Source organism: Barbatula barbatula, assembly GCF_947034865.1.
Source record: "Barbatula barbatula genome assembly, chromosome: 12".
Classification (NCBI taxonomy): Eukaryota; Metazoa; Chordata; class Actinopteri; order Cypriniformes; family Nemacheilidae; genus Barbatula; species Barbatula barbatula.
This window is the reverse complement of record NC_136775.1, coordinates 6,942,902-6,960,822: the sequence shown is the minus strand read 5'-3', so window position 1 is coordinate 6,960,822 and position 17,921 is coordinate 6,942,902. Positions and strand designations below refer to the sequence as shown.

Below are 17,921 nucleotides of genomic sequence, written 5' to 3'. Positions count from 1 at the left end.
ACAGTTTCATCCAATCCAAAGCTTAGTTTTTCTGCTTTTAACATAATTAATTTGAACCACAACAAATCAATTATCATTCATTCTGTATCTGCTCCCCATTCCACTCTTTTAAAAAAACGAAATAATAATATTGAACACTTTCTGACATATCCACCACATTTCCAATATGAACCCACCATGTCGGTCAACCCACAATCCCTAAGAATGTACAAAGCGTTCACACTTGACAAACTGGTCAAACGTGCTCACGTTTATCTAGTCTAAAAGTAAAGTTTTCTCATTTTTCTCTTGTATATCCAGTCATGTAAGCCCCTCCCTGTCATAGGAAGATAAAACAGCGCTAATCCACACAACCCTTACAACATTCATTGTTAAATGTTCTTTTTGAAGAACATCACAATTAAAGTATTTACCGCTGAATGAAAGAGCATTAACCCCCAGGTGTATCTTCATCTGTTAGTCTTTATGGATCTTAACGACCGTCAGAACAGTTTTAAGATCTTCTTAATAGGTGACAATAACGCTGGCAAGTCATCCATAGTAATACGCTATACAGAAGGCTTGTTTTTAGAAAGGACAATGCCGACCCCTCGAATGGAATTAATAAAGACTCACCATCAAGAAGTTGAGCCGGGAGTGAAAGTGGAGCTGCAGCTTTGGGAGGCAGGCGGCGAGCTTTGGTAAGCAGTAAAGCGTGCGCTTTAAAATACATTAAGAGCTTTTGAAGTTGTTTGATGTTTCTGTAAAATAAGATAGGAAAACTGGGGCTAGTTGTCACATATGGAAGTTGTACCGTAACGCTTTAGGTCTGTTCTTAATAACTTTTGTATTTTGTATGTTCTCTTAAAATACAAACTAATGAGCTGTCATGTTTTCAGGCCTCGGACCGGTTCTTTCTTGGCCAGGGCAGATGGTTTCCTGCTGGTGTTTGACCTGGGCAATAAAACGTCTTTTGAAAACGCTAAGTATCTGCACAAAGAGATGTGCACGGCCTTGCAATCAAACACTTTGCTTTTTGTTCTGGTGGGAAGCAAGTGTGACCGAAGTGAGCGGCAGGTGAATCGTGACATGGCAGAATTGCTGGCAGACAAAATGGGAGCACCATACATCGAGGTGTCGGCCAAAACAGGTCACCATGTGGCGGAGAGTTTTGAGCTGTTGACCCTGCGGATTTATCAAGCCAAGACCCTGAAAGACAAGAAGTGCTGTGTCTCTTGATTTAAAGGAAGTCACAGACATGTCTTACCTTAATCCAGGACTAGTTGAACTAGTTGAAAAGATATTTAAGTCGCTTTTGTTAAAATGCCTCAGAAGAATAAATTACCGGTGTGTATCTTGAGACAAAACAATGGCACTGATATATTTTAAGATGTTTCTGGGCAGGTTATGTTCAGCTAAGACAGGTCACATGTTAATTTTAGTCTGGGACAAGCCTTAAACCTTGTCTGTGAAACCGTGCCATAATCTCACAAACTTTGGTGTTCTGTACAAATCTTCAACTATGCATAGTTCTCTGTTGAAATAATATATTCATAAATTTCCAGTTTCAGTACTGCAACCTATTTTTGGAGGTCATCATTTTCAAGGCATTTAAAAACCCAGGATCAACTGCAATGGACAATAAAAAGACAAAACAGTCATACCTGCCATGGATCATGTTAATGTTATGGATTAAGTTTTTTGGACAGGGATCTGAAAATTTAACATATGCATACAGTATGTATGTTAACTATTTGTTCTGGAATTTTAATGCTGTTCGAAGTACCAAGCTACAATTATTTTTAAATAAATTATTGTTAAAAACAAGTGTACAAACTACCGCAAATTAAATGCATCCACAAGGCTTCACATCTGCTGTATGTGAAGTTATTCACAAAGAGAACGATGACACTCCTGGTGGCCATCAGAAAATTGATATTGCTTTTTGATACCGTGGGTCATAAACGGCTTTGGTAAGCAGCTTTTGAGTTAAAATGATGACGTCAAGCACCAATGAACAACATCAGACCCGTTTTTAGCTAGCTTACCGGCCTATAAAGTCGTTTTAGTTTACTTATTTTCTGTTGTCAGTTCTGATGTATAAGAGTGATACGTTTTTACTAAAGTTTTATTTAATGCTCACGCAATATATTCTGCTGTTCTACATCTGGCAGGAGTTTATTTCACATTTACATCTGCAAAACATACTGCAGTTTGGTCATCTGCAAAAACATCTCTGCTGTCAGATGTCCTATAGACATCTATAAGACGTGTGTAAGATGTTTATGATTTAGAATGGATGTAAAACTGCTCTTTCTAAGAGCTTTGGCAGATGTTTTCCAGATCTTTAGCAGACGTCTCCGGGTGTACGTGTGCTAGCTGGGATATGTGGGTCTCGTCCAAAACTGGTCACAACGTGGCAGAGATTTTTGAGCTGTTGACCCGGCGGATTTATCAAGGCCTGCTGAGTGGATACGAGCCATCTGAAAAAGCGGGCGAAGCTGCATCCACAAAAACGTCTCAGAATGATAAAAACAAGACATGATTTGTCTCCTAACATATATCTTATAATCTTTCCAGGTCAACCAAAAAAATTGTTATCAGTTTGTCTTAAATGACGAACTGATGAGTGATGTCATGTTTTAAGGCCTTGACTCGCTCTTTCTTGCCCATGGCAGTTCTCTCTTGGTGTTTGACTTGGGTAATTCTGGGTAATTAAATCTTTTGGAAACACTGAGTATCAGATATGAAGAGGTGTGCACAACCTTACAAACACTGCGTGTGACCAAATGCTTCACATTCTCTACAATGCAGTCAGTAAACGCCAAGGGTTTCAAGACCGGAATGTAGAAGACTCCCCATTAAAAAAGCGAAAAAGACAACCTACCATGTGCAGATGCAGAATACTTGGTTATCCGTATTATTGTAAATCTCAGGATAATCTGTAATGCAATAAATAACATACAACATACCTGGGAAAGTATGGACAAAGTTAAATAAATATAAAGGATATTTGACAAGTCATCCCTGTGATTGCTAATAGGAATGTTGAAATGTCACAGTATGAATGTAAAGGCATGAAACCCCTGCAACTATAAATAAGTGACCAAAGCAAACAGCTTTTCTTCCCAAACTGTGCATGATCATTGACCTGTGCAGATTCTTTAAAAGATCACGCCAGTCTGATGACGCAGTATCTGTTCTGAAACCCCTGAGTGCTACCTGCTGAATAGCTAAGCAAAGTTAATATATACATGTATTTCCTTTTATCCAAACAACTTGCAATGCAAGATGACTATTCCCAAACCTCAGGAGTGACATAAAGACCAGTCCCAAACCTCAAGACTGACAGAAAGACCAAAACACATGAAAACTGATCAAAATCGAGGCTTTCACATATTTATTTTTATTTTCCTAAATACATGTACACATATTACTGTTGTATTGCTTACAAGTGAATGTTAACTTGATTTTTCCAAATAACCTAACAACACAATGACTATTGGTCCATTTGATGCTGGGTGTGGTGTTATTCACAAACCCAAAAAATTGCTATTTTAGACTAACAAATCAGGTTTGGTAGGACAAACGCTTTCACAGATGTCCTATAAATAACTTAACACCATTTCTCATTGCAAACGTTCTCACTAACACAGCCATACATTGCTTACTCAAGCTTTGAACCAGTGCTCATTCTGCTTTCATTCAGCTATACTTCTGCTTTCTCTCTCAATCTTTTTCTCACTCAAGTAGATAATGTATGTTTATTCTGCTTCATTGGAACCCCACCCATGTGAATCTAAAAGAAACAGTTGGTCCACATGTACAAACACTCAAAGCAGTAAAACATAATAAGTGGTAATAAAATAAAGCTCTTTCTAGAGTCATAAATGTTTTACCTGTCCACAAAGTACAATCCAAGTGTTAGCACACAATACAAAAATGTGTACAATTTGACTGTAAATGTAGATTTATTTATGGGCTAAGCCAGTCCAACGCATCTGACTGTGTGCGTCCTATGGGAGTTGTCTCCATTGTTGTCCACCTCCTGTCTGGAAAGCCTTATAATTATGGAAACATTTAAAAGGAAACTAACCCTAAAGGGATAGTTCACCCCAAAACCATTTAATCACCCTCATGTTGTTAAAAAACTGTATGTGATTCTTTCTGTGGAACACAAAAGCAGATGTTTTGAGAAAAGTCTCAGTTTTTTGTGTACAATGGAGGTCAATGGGGGCTAATGTTGGTTACTTATCATCATTCTTCCAAATATCTTCTTTTGTGTTCTGCAGAAATAAGTCACACATGTTTGGAATAACATGAGCGATGGTAAATTATTATTTAAAGGTGAAATTTATAATAGTGTAGAACACTGTGAGAATTTCTCAACAACAGTCAGTGATGTTTCATTTGTCTAATACAAAAAGATTTCATCACAACATTGGATGTCTTCCAGTAATCTTTAAAGGTCATGACATGGGACATCGTGGTTGATCTTTTTTTAAAGCTTAGGTTAAAATATTTTCTGTTTTTCTATGTGCTTGTATCTGTCACAGATGCCCTGAAATGGCCACATCAGGAAACGCCGGGCTTGTCCTGATATGATACCACATGGTTGCTCTCTTTGGCACAGAAAAAATTCCAGCGCTGTTCTTTATAAACCCAGCCCTTCACATTAAGCCCCTCCCACTTACAAGTATGAACAGGCAAAGATTAAAGCAGCAGATCAACTTTTGTCGGGTCCCACCCCACAACATTCAGATAGAAAAACACTCTGGTGAAGTAACTGAGGAAGTATGGCTTCACCTATACTAAGCTTTAAAACATATAAATGGTCTTCTAAATACTAAGTTCTCTTAGACCTCCATCGATCCTCGTAGAGTGACAATCTTCATCAAAGCGTGGTAGACAAGTCAATCGTAATCATCATGGATCTCACTTTGTGGCAGTACCAGTTTCGAATCATCATGCTTGGAGACTCCACTGTGGGCAAGTCATCCATGTTGAAGCGCTACACAGAGGATCTGTTTCTGGAGTGTATAAACCAGACAGTTGGAGTGGACTTCTTTGTACACTTCCTAGAGGTGGAGCCTGGGGTAAGGGTGAAATTGCAGTTCTGGGATACAGCTGGTCAAGAGAGGTTTAGGTAAGAAGTGAGAACGCAGCATCTGCTATCTCTCCAAACTGTTCTCCTAAAGCAGTCGAAAGGTTTCATATGAAATGAATGTCTAATGTGAATTAATGCAACAAGATTTTTAACAAGCATATGACTAGTGTAGGTTTTCTTAGAAGTACGGCTTCTCAAAATAGTTTTACGTTTTTAACTTCTGTAAAATAAATGACAGCAAGTTTGAAGTATTAAAAAATGTGTTTTCAGGAAGTATAAAAATCTACAACAGTATATACTGGCCTGCATAGATCACATCCTGACTGCTTCCTTTTATATATTCCTGTAATAGTTATTTACGGCAGTTCATGTTTTTACCGCTGTGAGTCAGTATCACTGCACAACTTATACTTGACTCCATTAAAGGGCAATTTTAAAAATTGTACACGGATATTTCCCCTAAAAAAACGTTTGTCATAGATTCATTCTCATGACATCCAAAAGCTGTATGTCTTTCTTCGCTAAACACAAAAGAAGATATTTTGAAGAATGCACGTAGTCAAACAACACTGGCTCCCATACACTTTCATTAAATGGACAAAAAGCCCCTTAATTTTCGAAATATATCATTTTGAAGAGCCATACACAGGTTTTTAAAGACATGAGTATGCATAAAATATTATGTGATAAAAATAAGGTGAATCTGCTGTTGCTAATATGTTCATCTGTTCTGTGTTTTCAGATCTGTCACTCGCTCATATTACCGCAACTCAGTTGGAGGTCTGCTTGTGTTTGATCTGGGCAACCGCGACTCTTTCAATCACCTGAGGCAGTGGTACGATGAGGTGTGCGAGCGCGTTCACCCGTACAGTGTGCTCTTCGTGCTGGTGGGGCACAAGAGCGACCGATCCAAAGCAGGAGAGCGGGCAGTGGACCGGGCTGAGGCAGAAAAACTAGCGAGCCAGCTGGGAGCTCCCTATATTGAGGCCTCATCCAAAACAGGTCACAATGTGAAAGAAGCCTTTGACCTGTTGACCCGAAGAGTTTATCAGGGGGTGAAGAGTGGAGAGGTGCAAGTGCGTGAAGGTTGGGATGGAGTCAAGACCTCAGGTCCTACAATAGAATCACTCCAGAGGGTCAAACTTAATGAACCTGCTGAGGAAAAAAAGAACTGTGCTTGTTAACTTAAACGATGTCAACAACTTGAAAAGCACTTAGGTCTTCAAACTTAACACAAAGTTGGTTGGACTTAAAAGCAAACCTTAAGGGCCCAAGAAAATTTAAACAGACAACTTTCCTCACGCCATGGATCAAGTGTAACTCGAATTTTCATTATTTGCCAACCATATGATAAACATTTGCATGTCACAAAAAAGGTTAAGAAACGGTTAAAATAAGAAATTATATTTTCCCCATAACAACATTTTCATTTCAATTACCGAGGAAAAACCGGTACGGTATAAAAAGTGATTAATTAAAATGTTTTCATGCACAAACATTTCCCCCCTTTATTTCGGGTCAAATGTGACTTTGAAATGTTTTCATAAGATTCACTACTTTTACCTCAAATTTACCTTTAATATTTGTTCATTTCTCCATTTTTAGCCCGAAGATGTTATTCCTTTAGTCTGTCTCATAATTCTAGAAATCTTAATTTATTTGTGCAAAGTCAGTACAAGTTCCAAACCTGTATAAATGTCCTTGTTCTGACAAACACAGAGAAAGCTATTTGGAATAATGTTAGCAACTGACTTTTTTGAGTCACCATTGACTACAATAGTAGACTAAATGATTGTATAATCTTTATGTTGAACACAAAATTTGATATTTTAAAGAAATTACGAGGGCAAACTCTTCTGGGTCACCTTTTTTGTACTATGGTAGACAATGGTGTCTTAGAAATTCAGTTGCTAACATTGTTACAACTATATTTGTGTTCAACAGAACAAAGCTTTTGGCGTATCCCTTTATCATTCAAATAGTCATGTGTAAATGACTAAATTCTTACATATTGTGTGTTTACATATTCAGAGTTGCCTCTCAATCTTTATACATTTTTATATAAATGCAGGACATGTTTTCGGAAATAATAAACACAATCTTTTAAGCGAGTTCAGCGTGAATAAATCACAGCTATCTTTTTTATTCATGAAGAAAAAAATCAAGCAACTGTAAAACACTGATACAAAATAATTATGCAAACTCCTCAAAATGTTCAAATCCACCCACAAACCCATAGCAGAGGGATTTAACACCTCTTAATAACTGCAGACATATATCATTCTCTCTAAGTGATTATACCCAATATTTTTTTAGCTAGTAAAAATGACTTTTACTCATTTTACTTTTAGAATGTCACACAGGACACATTTTTGACTCTACACTACAAAGCATTACTTTAAAGGTATATAACACTGAATACTATGAACAAAACAGACATATGGTGATTAATAATTGTGCATAGCTACTAATGCCAGCGGAGCAAAAGATTAATTTGAACAGAAATCTGCAAGATAATAAACACCACAAAATAGCACCAAGCCAGAGACCAAGGTGCCCAAGGACGCTGACTTAGACGTGGTGTTCGACAATGTACATAGCAATATATGTATGGTGTATATAAGATGGTTGTAACAAAAACTAAACTGTACAGAAAATTACGTTAATTCCTGCTCACCTTCTCATGTGTGAAATGTCAACACAACTTTAATGTAAATGATACAGCATTCTACCCCTCTGATTAATATAACATTTACAGATTCAAACCCTCGCCGTTTCCAAAACTCCCAAGAAAAAGTAAGAAAAAGGTTTGTTGAGCCCCAGATCCTACTTTTTGGTTGTTTTGCGAATCAGTGCCATTCTCTGTAAAAACAGATAAAGATGTTAAGACATAAGCATTTATTTCATAAAAAGATATAAAAACAAACAATTGTAAGTACATTACAGCGATGGCTGACCTGTTTGTGAGCTTCTGTCGTGCATGCCTTCTTGTACGGTCGGATCTCATCTGAACCAAAGCCAGGAATCCACATATTCCACTGGCGTTCTGTTATGCAATGTTGAAGTTAGAACGTGCTGCTCTAAGCACAAAAGGGACGGGATATTCAAAACAAAACACTCACCAAGATGCAGCTGGACATCCTTTACTTCAAGAGTGTTCGACTTTCTGTGTCGGGCAAGCTGGCATGCAGCGGTCACCACGCTTTCGATGAAGTCATCGGCAATCTGCAGGAGCATCTAAGGAGAAGACAGACCGGGTCAGTCATTCTGCATCAATAAAGTGGAATAAAACTGTTAAACTGAGCCCTAAGCAACTCACCTCCTCCACATCTTCGTCAAGTTGTTCATTAGGGTCAATTTCCCGCACAAGGTCCTGCAGCTTCTTTTTACTCAGCACCTGTAAAAAGATTGTAGCATATTAAATAGGTTCAAAATGTATTACAGGACACATTGTGACTCACTGTCCATTACCTGAGGACCTTCAGGACTCACTCTCCCTGCAGGCCCAGGGGTGCCTGGGACTTTGCCTGGAGCGACAGTACTATTGGCCATGGTGGAGATGGGCGGTGTGGAGGAAGCTTCTGCTTTCACAACAGTGTAGAAGTTGGAGCGACTGGTCTGTGATGGGTACTGTGTCATACTACGCCAGTCAACAGATATCTGTCATACGCCTCTTGAAAAACAGAATTATTCGGACTGTTCCGCTGAAAAAGAAAGAAAGATTACGATGTGTTGCGCCACTGCATTACATAGACAGGGGAATTAAATATCTTATAGTAGGTAACATTGATCGATATAGAAACTGTCAACAAACAATGTGATTGACCATTTTTTTTATTTAATATTTGTCCAGATACTAACAATTTAGTAAAAACAAGAAAACAATGAAAGCATTGCTGAATTCATAACCAAAGCGCCAACTTACTGTAATAACTTCAGATCTGTCATTTGGCTACGCTAGCTAAACAATTTAGCTTGTTAGCGCTTCTGAGGCGGGTACACTATTGTTGTAATATATATATATATATTTGTATTTAGTCACACGGGTAGTTATTTGAGTTAACAAATACGTCTTGCTTTCAACTCGAATATGGTTACTGTTAATACTTAAGAACAGAGCTATTCACATAAGCTTGTCATGTTAGCGGCTAACGAGTAAACATTTTTGACTATCAGCGGTTGTTACGCTAATACAGTTTGTCTTAAGTAATCTTGTTAGATGGTTAAGTGGTGTTATACCTGATTAAATTAACGCTGCACTATCTCCTCATCCTCGACATTGTTCCGTTGGAAAAAAGGCAAAATGTCTTATAAAATCGATGTTGTTGTTTGCATGCGCCTCTTCTGTTAACGGAGCAATGAAATCTCGCGAGAATGTGATTTACAAAATAAAAGTACAGTGGTAAAAAGTGGGGATGTTGAAATTCCTTGGGGTAAAAAACCCCCACAGAAGCCCGACACGACGTTATGTTCTTTCATAGCCTAAATTATCATCTTTAGATGTTGTGTATTATTATTGCCATTATGTCAAATTCATATTTTGCATAATAACTCACAAAGGTCTCTTATAATCATTATTACATTTCATACTTTTATGAAATACTGTCATAAATACATTTTTATTTATGTTTTTCTCTTTTAAGAAAGTGATGGAAATTTCATCTCAGAGATTTCAGAGTCTGGTGAACTGCTGCCACTCCCGTCACTGTAAGTATCCCTAAAACAGAAGATATTTCAATTATAGAAGACACGGTCTACGTACTGATTTTCACAGCTTTCTTAACTAATCTGAGAGAGATTGCACATAGTAGTGTATTCATTTACTGGAACTCAAGATCTCAAATTCGGGTCAGTGCACAAATTACCGAGGTGAGAGTCTACAGCCTTTCTGCAGGTAGTTCTGTAGTTTCCCAGATGCTGCCAGTAAAAGGCCAAAATAAGGTGGCGAGGGTTTGATGGGGCGAGAGGTGAACTCAGGGTGGTACTGTACGCCAACAAAATAAGAATGATCTGCAAAACAGAGAAGAATTTAGCTAATAAAAGTCCAAGACTTCTAGAGCCAAGGGTTAAGATTAGACATTCACTAACCATCAAGTTCAATGATCTCCATACGTTCCCCCTTCAGATCTTCACCCACAAATCGGAACCCTCTCTCCTCAAAGTGATGCTTCAGTTCTGGATTCACCTGTAAAAATATCAAGGAAAAATAAGGAAAAATATCAACATACTGTCAATTTAAAAATTACTTGGTTTTAAATTAAATTATTAACCTCAAAGCGATGACGGTGCCTTTCATCCACATATTCAGCATCTCCATACAGCTTTCCTACAAAAAGTAAAGGTAGTCAAACTAATTTGTTCCCAATTTTAAATGTCAGCACATTACATATTCACTTAGAACTTAAGACTGTGGTGTCAGATTCTATTTTTGTGATATGTGACCTTTCAATTTTGCCTGAAGGCACAAAAAAATCACAACGTACGAACAACACTGGAGGTGCTTTTAAACACGGTCCGCCTTTTCCCCAACCGCATTGTTCCTCCCTTCTGCCCAGGATTGTGCTCTGGCATTTCAATCACCTGAATTAAACAAACAGATTATTTACATTTCAAACGATTACATTGTTGAATTTTCTTTTACCAAAACGATACTCACCACAGGGTGTTTTGTTTCTGGATCAAATTCTGTAGAATTGGCATCTGTTGAGAAATAAATATAGAATTTTTGGCATTTGGCAGACAGTTTTATCCGACTACTTACATTGTATTATACAATATGTTTGTGTCTAAGTATGTGCGATCCCCTGGGATCGAACCCATCTAACCATTGAGCTACACAAAAAAATTATTTAAAGACAGATAAAAAGACAATTGTGTGTGTATTCTTACCTTCCCAACCAAGCACATTACGAGCAAATTCACACACTGCCAGCTGCATACCCAAACAAACACCTGCAAAACAATATCATTTCAGTTCGACCATGCAATCTTTTAAAATCACATCTATTACTAGCTTGCAAATCAGAAATTTGTTACCTAAAAATGGCTTTTTCTGCTTTCTAGCCCAGTTGATGGCTTGGATTTTACCCTCAGTACCACGCACCCCAAAGCCTCCAGGAACAAGAACTCCACTAAAAATATATGCTGACATTTAAATCAAAGTCGATATACGCATTTAACAAATAATGGTCATACAAGCCATTAGTAAACCAGCAATTATTCCACATAAGAGGGAAACAACTACATTCACTACATTACATTACACCAGCAATAGCATTTATTTATCAATATATTCCAGAAATTTGTTGGATGAAACCTATTTTTATAACCAATTTTGACTACATATAATTTTGTTCATTTCACAACAAATTTCCTCATTAGCATTAAAGAGATAGTTTGTCGTTGTTTACTCACCATCAGGTTGTTTCTAACCTATATACATTTCTTTGTTCTGTTAAACACAATGAAATATATTTGTAAGAATGTTAGCAACATTCTGTGGCATCATCCACTACCATAGTAGGGAAAAAATATTGTATATTCGGTTGAACACAAATTAGATATTTGGAAGAATTTATGAACACAAACAGTTCTGGGTCACCTTTGACTACCATTTAATTTTTCCCTACTATGGCAGTCAATGATGTCACAGAATTTAAAATGGCAAACATTCTTCCAAATATCTTTCTCTGTGTTCATCAGAAGAAAGTAATTCATAGGAGTATGAAATAACAAGAGGGTGAGCAAATGGTGACAGAATTTACATTTTCGGGTGAACTATCACTTTAAGACACAATATGTAAATCTGAGATTATTTATTTTTCTGCATAAAACACGTCGCCTGGACGTGCAGATTTGGGGTGTTTTTTGAGGAATATCAGACTCCATGCTGCTACCGAATCCAGTATTCCAGTGAGACGCATAAAAACTAAGTATAGACATGGGGTTTATTGTTGTGACACTTTGTTTATTGTAACACACTCACTCAGAACTGCAGAGCTTCTGCCAGGCCTCATGGTATTTCAACGGCTCCTCTTGCAGTGTAGCTGGCTCCAGGTCTGCAGAATCTATGTACTAAAAGATAGTACACTTCTTTCACAATACCTGGTCAAATGCGCAGTGTTTCATACGTGGAAAACAACATCACGAGAGTGCTTGCATACTGTCCAATGCAACAGACCATAATATAAGTGTATCTTACCTTGACTTCTAGCTTATAACTGATAGCGAGGGCCGAGTGCTCCAGGGCTTTAATCACTGAAGCATAGGAATCGGACAGTTTAGTGTACTTGCCCACTAAAGCAATGGAAGTCTTCTCCAAGAGTCTGTCAGATCTAGGCCACACGGAACATAAACCAAACAGCTGTGATGAAATATTCCACGCCAAAAATATCTGGAAGAAAGACAACATGCTCAAAACAGCTCAAACCTGTCTGACATCTCCTTCCACTTTGTAAGCATTTTACGTTGCCTCATTTCAACGGGCAAATCCAGCCTGGAGCAGAAATAGTCAACTATACCTTGATCCTCCAGCAGTAAAGGTACTCTGTAAATGGAGGAGACGTCATGTATGCAGATCACCTACAGGAAAATGTGTATACTGTATTTACATCCAAAGTAAGCATAGACAAATTGTGAAAATAAACCATATGTGAAATGATATGAAAAATGTGTACGACTTGATTTTACTTCACTACCTGCTCAGGTTCGACATGGCAAAACATGGAGATCTTCTCTTTGACGGCAGTCTCCAATGGAGTGGAACAACGACAAACAATCTGCCAAAACCAGAAACAATTTCGGACACATTTATAGACTTCACATGGACTTTACTGGATATGAAGCAGGGTAAAGACTCACCAGGTCTGGCGATAAGCCAAGTCCACGAAGCTCTCGAACACTGTTCTGGGTGGGTTTTGTTTTTTGTTCACCTGTAGAATTAGGCTGAAAATACATCCACGACATAAACACAAAACAGCAAATAAGGTTTTAACATGCTGCAGTTGTAAGGTATAGCTATTGGTAAAAACAAAACAGTGTTGTTTGACAGATTTGGGATTGTTTTTCTTACCTGGGGGACCAGGCTGACATGGATGTTGCAAAAGTTTTCCCGTCTCACTTTAAACTGAAACTGTCTGAAAGCTTCAATGAAAGGCATACTCTCGATATCTCCAACTGTACCTCCAAGCTGTGGAAATAATGTTAAAAGTTTGTAAATCGTATTTTGCCGTTACATGACCTACAGTTTAAAGGAATAGTTCACCTTCAAAATGAAAATTCGAACACAAAAGAAGATATCTTGAAAAAAACAAAAACTAACGTTTTTGGTTTTTCAAAATATAATCTTTTGTGTTAGAATTTTCATTCTGAAGGTGAACTAATGGTTTTCTGTTACCAACATTTTTCAAAGATTCAGGGTGAGTACATGATGACAGAATCTAAATTGTGAAGGTGAACTATTCCTTTAACATAACTCACATCAACTTTACATTAGAGTAAAAGATCAATAGTGCTCTAGTAACTCAAGAAGGTGGAAATGCGCCATAAGTGACTTCAACTGTTTCCTATGGTTTAGCACTACAGCCATTTACAGTAGACTCTTACCTCAATGACACAGACTTCTGGTTCAATACCGTCATCGTCCACTGAGACCTTAGCCTGTCGCATAACCCGTTCCTGAATAGCGTCCGTAATGTGCGGTACCACTGTGTAAAATAACCCATAATCACCTTAGTGACACCTTTATATGTGTCATATTATATATATAGAAAGTGAGCACTACCGGTTTTAATTGACAGTATTGACTTTGAACAACTTGTGTAAATGTTTGTAATATTATCATAAAGGACTTACATTTAAACATTTTTTATCTAAAGCGACTTACAAAGGAGAGAGCATTTCACATTTTGCTGTGTTGAGATCCAATGCAAATAGGTTAACATGCACAATTCACAGAACAAAATTGTGCTCAAGTATTATTTTCTGTACCACAGCTGAAGCTCAATAAACAAAGGCAAAGGATTATCCCTGTCTTGTCTATATGTCATGTTTCTTATTTCGATGCCAAACTTTGATTTGTGACTTTATTGCATAACTCACCTTGTACAGTTTTCCCCAGATAATCCCCTCTTCTCTCTTTCGTTATAACAGACTGGTAGATCTTCCCGGTGGTCAGATTGTTGTCCCTGGTTAGCCGGATGTCCAAAAAACGTTCATAGTTCCCTAAATCCAAGTCAACTTCACCGCCGTCATCCAGCACGAATACCTCACCTGTTGACCAGTGTTAGACAACTTTCCAAACACTCACATAAAAAAGCCAGCTGATAAAGCTTTTGCGTACCTTCAGCTTTATTTGGCTAAGCATGTGCATGTATAAATATGCTTATCATCAAAACAGCTCAAACTGTTTTGCACTCACCATGTTCATATGGAGAGAAGGTTCCGGCATCAATATTAATGTAGGGGTCGATCTTAATGGCAGTGACATGCAGACCACAGGATTTGAGTATTGTGCCCACACTGCTGGCTATGATGCCCTTACCAATGCCAGATATCACACCCCCTGTCACCAGTATGTACTTCATTATTGATCAACCCTAGCAGTGTAATGGAGACGTGAAAGTGAGGTTTATTTAAACAATTGCATTATTATATAGTGAACAGAATATAAAAATATCACTCAAATATTTAAAACTTCAATATCAAGCAATGGAGATCAAAAATGACATAATTACTTTTATTTTTTAACAAGAACAAAATAGTTGTCGGACTTATAGGAATATCCCAAGTATCTTCGGATGAAAACATCCAAATAGACACATGCGAATAACACACAGGCGGGTAATGGGATAACCATGACCTTGTAGACACAAGATACTTAACTAAATACACAAAAGCACAATGTCTCCTTTTCTACTGTATGAAGTTCATATGCTGTATAGTCGATTTTCATTTCGCATCACATAATGTCAAGACTAAAAAATAGATTCACAACTGAAGCGCATCAGACTCGTGCATTACAAAACATTGCGCTATTTGCACTCACACACACATGACACGCGAGGTGCATAAAGAGCAGAACACCAAAACTGATCGTTTCACTTTACCTGTCCTGCTTAATGTCAATGATTTAAAAGCGTTGTTTAAAAACGTCTATGATTCAGAGGAGGCAGTCATCCGGGTGTCAGCGAAATGTTCAAAACAACATGGTGTGAGAGCTGAACTCAGGATTTAAAGGGACACTCCACCCAAAAATGAAAATTATGTCATATATTACTCTCTAGTTGTTCCAAACATGTATACATTTTTGTATAAATTGTTAATTTCTGTATGACATTTCATGAAGATTCGAATTTAAACTAGAGAGGTTTTGCTTTTGTGATTTACGCCTTTCTGTTTGTTTTTATGTCACGTTCCGATAGTTTCAGCCAGAATAAAATAATAAAATACACAAAAAGCTCTCATGCGTAAACGTCGGATAAATGATTGACCTTGTAGCTTTTTGGCAGCTGATGAGCAAATACCTGTTTATTAACAGACAGGCGTTTCCTGCTTTAATTTCGGAAAATAATATTTTGAAAAGGTGACGTACATGATACTGTTTACATATGTTGTTACATCGCAGTGAGATGTAAACACGCTAGATGGCGGCAGACGACATCACGAGAAAAGAGCTGCAAAATCATTTTCTGGAGATTGATGCTCATTGAAATATGTGTATATGATGCATAGCTTGAGTACAGAGTGCTGAAGTCATGCTTTCTACGTTACAGTATTCAACTGTGAACAGCGGCACTCTCAGAATAAAACATATGATGGATCGAAATTGGATGCATTGCAAGGACCGAACACATTAAAGCTGATTAGTTTTAAAGTACCTCATTCTAAATGATACGTTTCTGACTGAACATGACACGCTGCTCTTTCTCCAACCCAGCAACTTAATGATCAAATAATGATTAACATCTGAAATTGAGTCATCCACATCATAATTATTGATATCTGCAATGCTTTCATCCAAAAGTGTATGAACCAAATGAATTATTCAGAGACTATAAATCATCCCATCACTTATATAACGTTTCATTCAACAGCCTCGATGTCTCTCTGATGGCGACAACTGGATTGAGCTTTGATTATTGATCTAATTATAGCATGCTGTCCCTGTTTAAGCCGGTACCTGCTCTTCAGGTGTGTGGCGTGGGATTTGCATAAGTATGATCATTATGCCAGACTCAGCACTGCATAGACGCTTGCCAAGCCACACATACTAAATAGTACAGTTACATAAGATTGGATTATGTTCAACTTTGGTCCACGATTTTCGATATATGCTATGTTATATGCCCACATGAATGACTTGTGAATGTATTGACAAAGCGACCAACAAATTTGACAAGTCAACATGAGACTGAATTATAATTGAAGAGGTATTGGTTGACCCACTTTTTTTAACACTGGAGCAAGTGGACAGACTATGGTTAAACAACAAACAAAACAAACTACATCACTTACTCACATGGTGGAACGAAGACAATCCAATATCTACTTTTACAGGCCTGTGAGCTCAGAATCCACCCACAACATCCTCTCAGTAAAAGCCACAATTTACGAGGAAAACAAATGTAGTTGGAGGGCGTAGTCGACTGTGCGCCTGTGCACAACTGGAGTCCTCTGCCTAGAATGAACCTTAATTTGATTATGAAGGCGGGTGAAATGAGTTAGAGATTGTGTTGTGCTGAAACAATAATCTCCCTGGTTTTAAGCAAACAAATCATGTACGTGAGCGAGCCCTAACTCATTTTAATGTACCAATATTATTGCACCCTGCCATTGGGGTGTTATTGAGTGGTGGCTCTTCCAGGGCCACCTGGGATATTACACTCAAATGTCTGACATACACCGCCCTTCACCACGATGGCTGGAAATTAAAGGAAAAACAATTAAGTAAAAACATATGCAATACGGGTCATTTTATTTTCGTATGCTTACAAAACACACCCTGCTCACATATTTGGCTCATATGCATGAAGACTGTGTAAAGAAAGCTGCAAGTGTATAGTGTGAATGCTGCCGTTTGGGTTCTACAAGTTCAAGTTCAAGTTCAAGTTACTTTATTTATACCCGAAGGTAGATTTTGTTTGCAGTAGAGTCACACATCATCACACATTACCACACTACTGTAACAAGGCAAGTACAAAACCTAATAAGTGCAGTCAGGAATGAATGGGTTTTCCAAACAAAATGAACGTCGAGGAACCCATTTCCTCCAAGTCATATGAATGTCATGTATGAAGTTTGGATTTGATGAAACAGTGAAGCGTGTGATCCACAACAGGAAACCTAAAACAAACACCATTCATTAGTCAGATGTTGCACTTGTGAACAAGAGGCTCTTTGTCATTTGGTCTCTTATCTAATCATTTTGTTATGTACATATGAACAAACTGTACAATTCCATTCTGAAATGTAGACAGTATGACAAGGGCAGTCTCAAAAAACCCAGAGTATTTCACAACAACGACCTCTTTACACGCATTGTGCGGTTCATTTTAGTGAGAAGAATTTTTGTTTTGTTTTATGTGGTTTGAACAAAGGAAAGATAAGAAACTCTTAAATGTGCTGTGTGTACTTTTTGTGGAGGATCTATTGACAGAAATGCAATGTAACATACATAACTATGTCTTTAGAGGTGTATAAACCCCTTACATAAAGAAGCGTTATGTTTTTATTACTCTAGAATGAGCTATTTCGGTCTACATTGTATGGAATTCACCATGTTGTTTCTACAGAAGCCCTAAACGGACTAACTGCTCTACAGAGCGTGTTTCATAAA

General features: G+C 37.7%; 3 protein-coding genes across 4 annotated transcripts; 1 reads left to right on the top strand and 2 right to left on the bottom strand.

Moving 5' to 3' along the window:
* The first annotated feature begins 4,677 nt into the window (after positions 1-4,677).
* On the top strand, positions 4,678-7,209 carry rab42b (RAB42, member RAS oncogene family). The gene is made up of 2 exons (XM_079469823.1): positions 4,678-5,125; positions 5,829-7,209. The coding sequence occupies exons 1-2, from the start codon at positions 4,908-4,910 to the stop codon at positions 6,268-6,270; spliced, it is 660 nt and encodes a 219-aa protein (XP_079325949.1). The 5' UTR covers positions 4,678-4,907; the 3' UTR covers positions 6,271-7,209.
* taf12 (TAF12 RNA polymerase II, TATA box binding protein (TBP)-associated factor) lies at positions 7,195-9,453 on the bottom strand. The gene is made up of 6 exons (XM_079469824.1): positions 9,326-9,453; positions 8,558-8,790; positions 8,406-8,483; positions 8,209-8,323; positions 8,044-8,132; positions 7,195-7,948 (listed from the first exon to the last, which is right to left on the bottom strand). Exons 2-6 carry the CDS (start codon positions 8,723-8,725, stop codon positions 7,913-7,915), a joined length of 486 nt encoding a protein of 161 aa, XP_079325950.1. The 5' UTR covers positions 8,726-8,790; positions 9,326-9,453; the 3' UTR covers positions 7,195-7,912.
* ctps1b (CTP synthase 1b) lies at positions 9,326-16,761 on the bottom strand. 2 transcript variants are annotated; one of them, XM_079469822.1, is made up of 18 exons: positions 16,605-16,761; positions 14,505-14,682; positions 14,186-14,356; positions 13,691-13,791; positions 13,158-13,274; positions 12,947-13,030; positions 12,784-12,864; positions 12,516-12,667; positions 12,288-12,420; positions 12,072-12,160; positions 11,123-11,217; positions 10,976-11,038; positions 10,743-10,786; positions 10,570-10,666; positions 10,357-10,412; positions 10,175-10,271; positions 9,952-10,096; positions 9,326-9,803 (listed from the first exon to the last, which is right to left on the bottom strand). In XM_079469822.1, exons 2-18 carry the CDS (start codon positions 14,668-14,670, stop codon positions 9,725-9,727), a joined length of 1,770 nt encoding a protein of 589 aa, XP_079325948.1. In that variant the 5' UTR covers positions 14,671-14,682; positions 16,605-16,761; the 3' UTR covers positions 9,326-9,724. The 2 variants fall into 2 exon arrangements, with proteins under 2 accessions (XP_079325948.1, XP_079325947.1); XM_079469821.1 differs by lacking the exon at positions 16,605-16,761 and adding an exon at positions 15,193-15,302.
* Between the last annotated feature and the right edge of the window lie 1,160 nt (positions 16,762-17,921).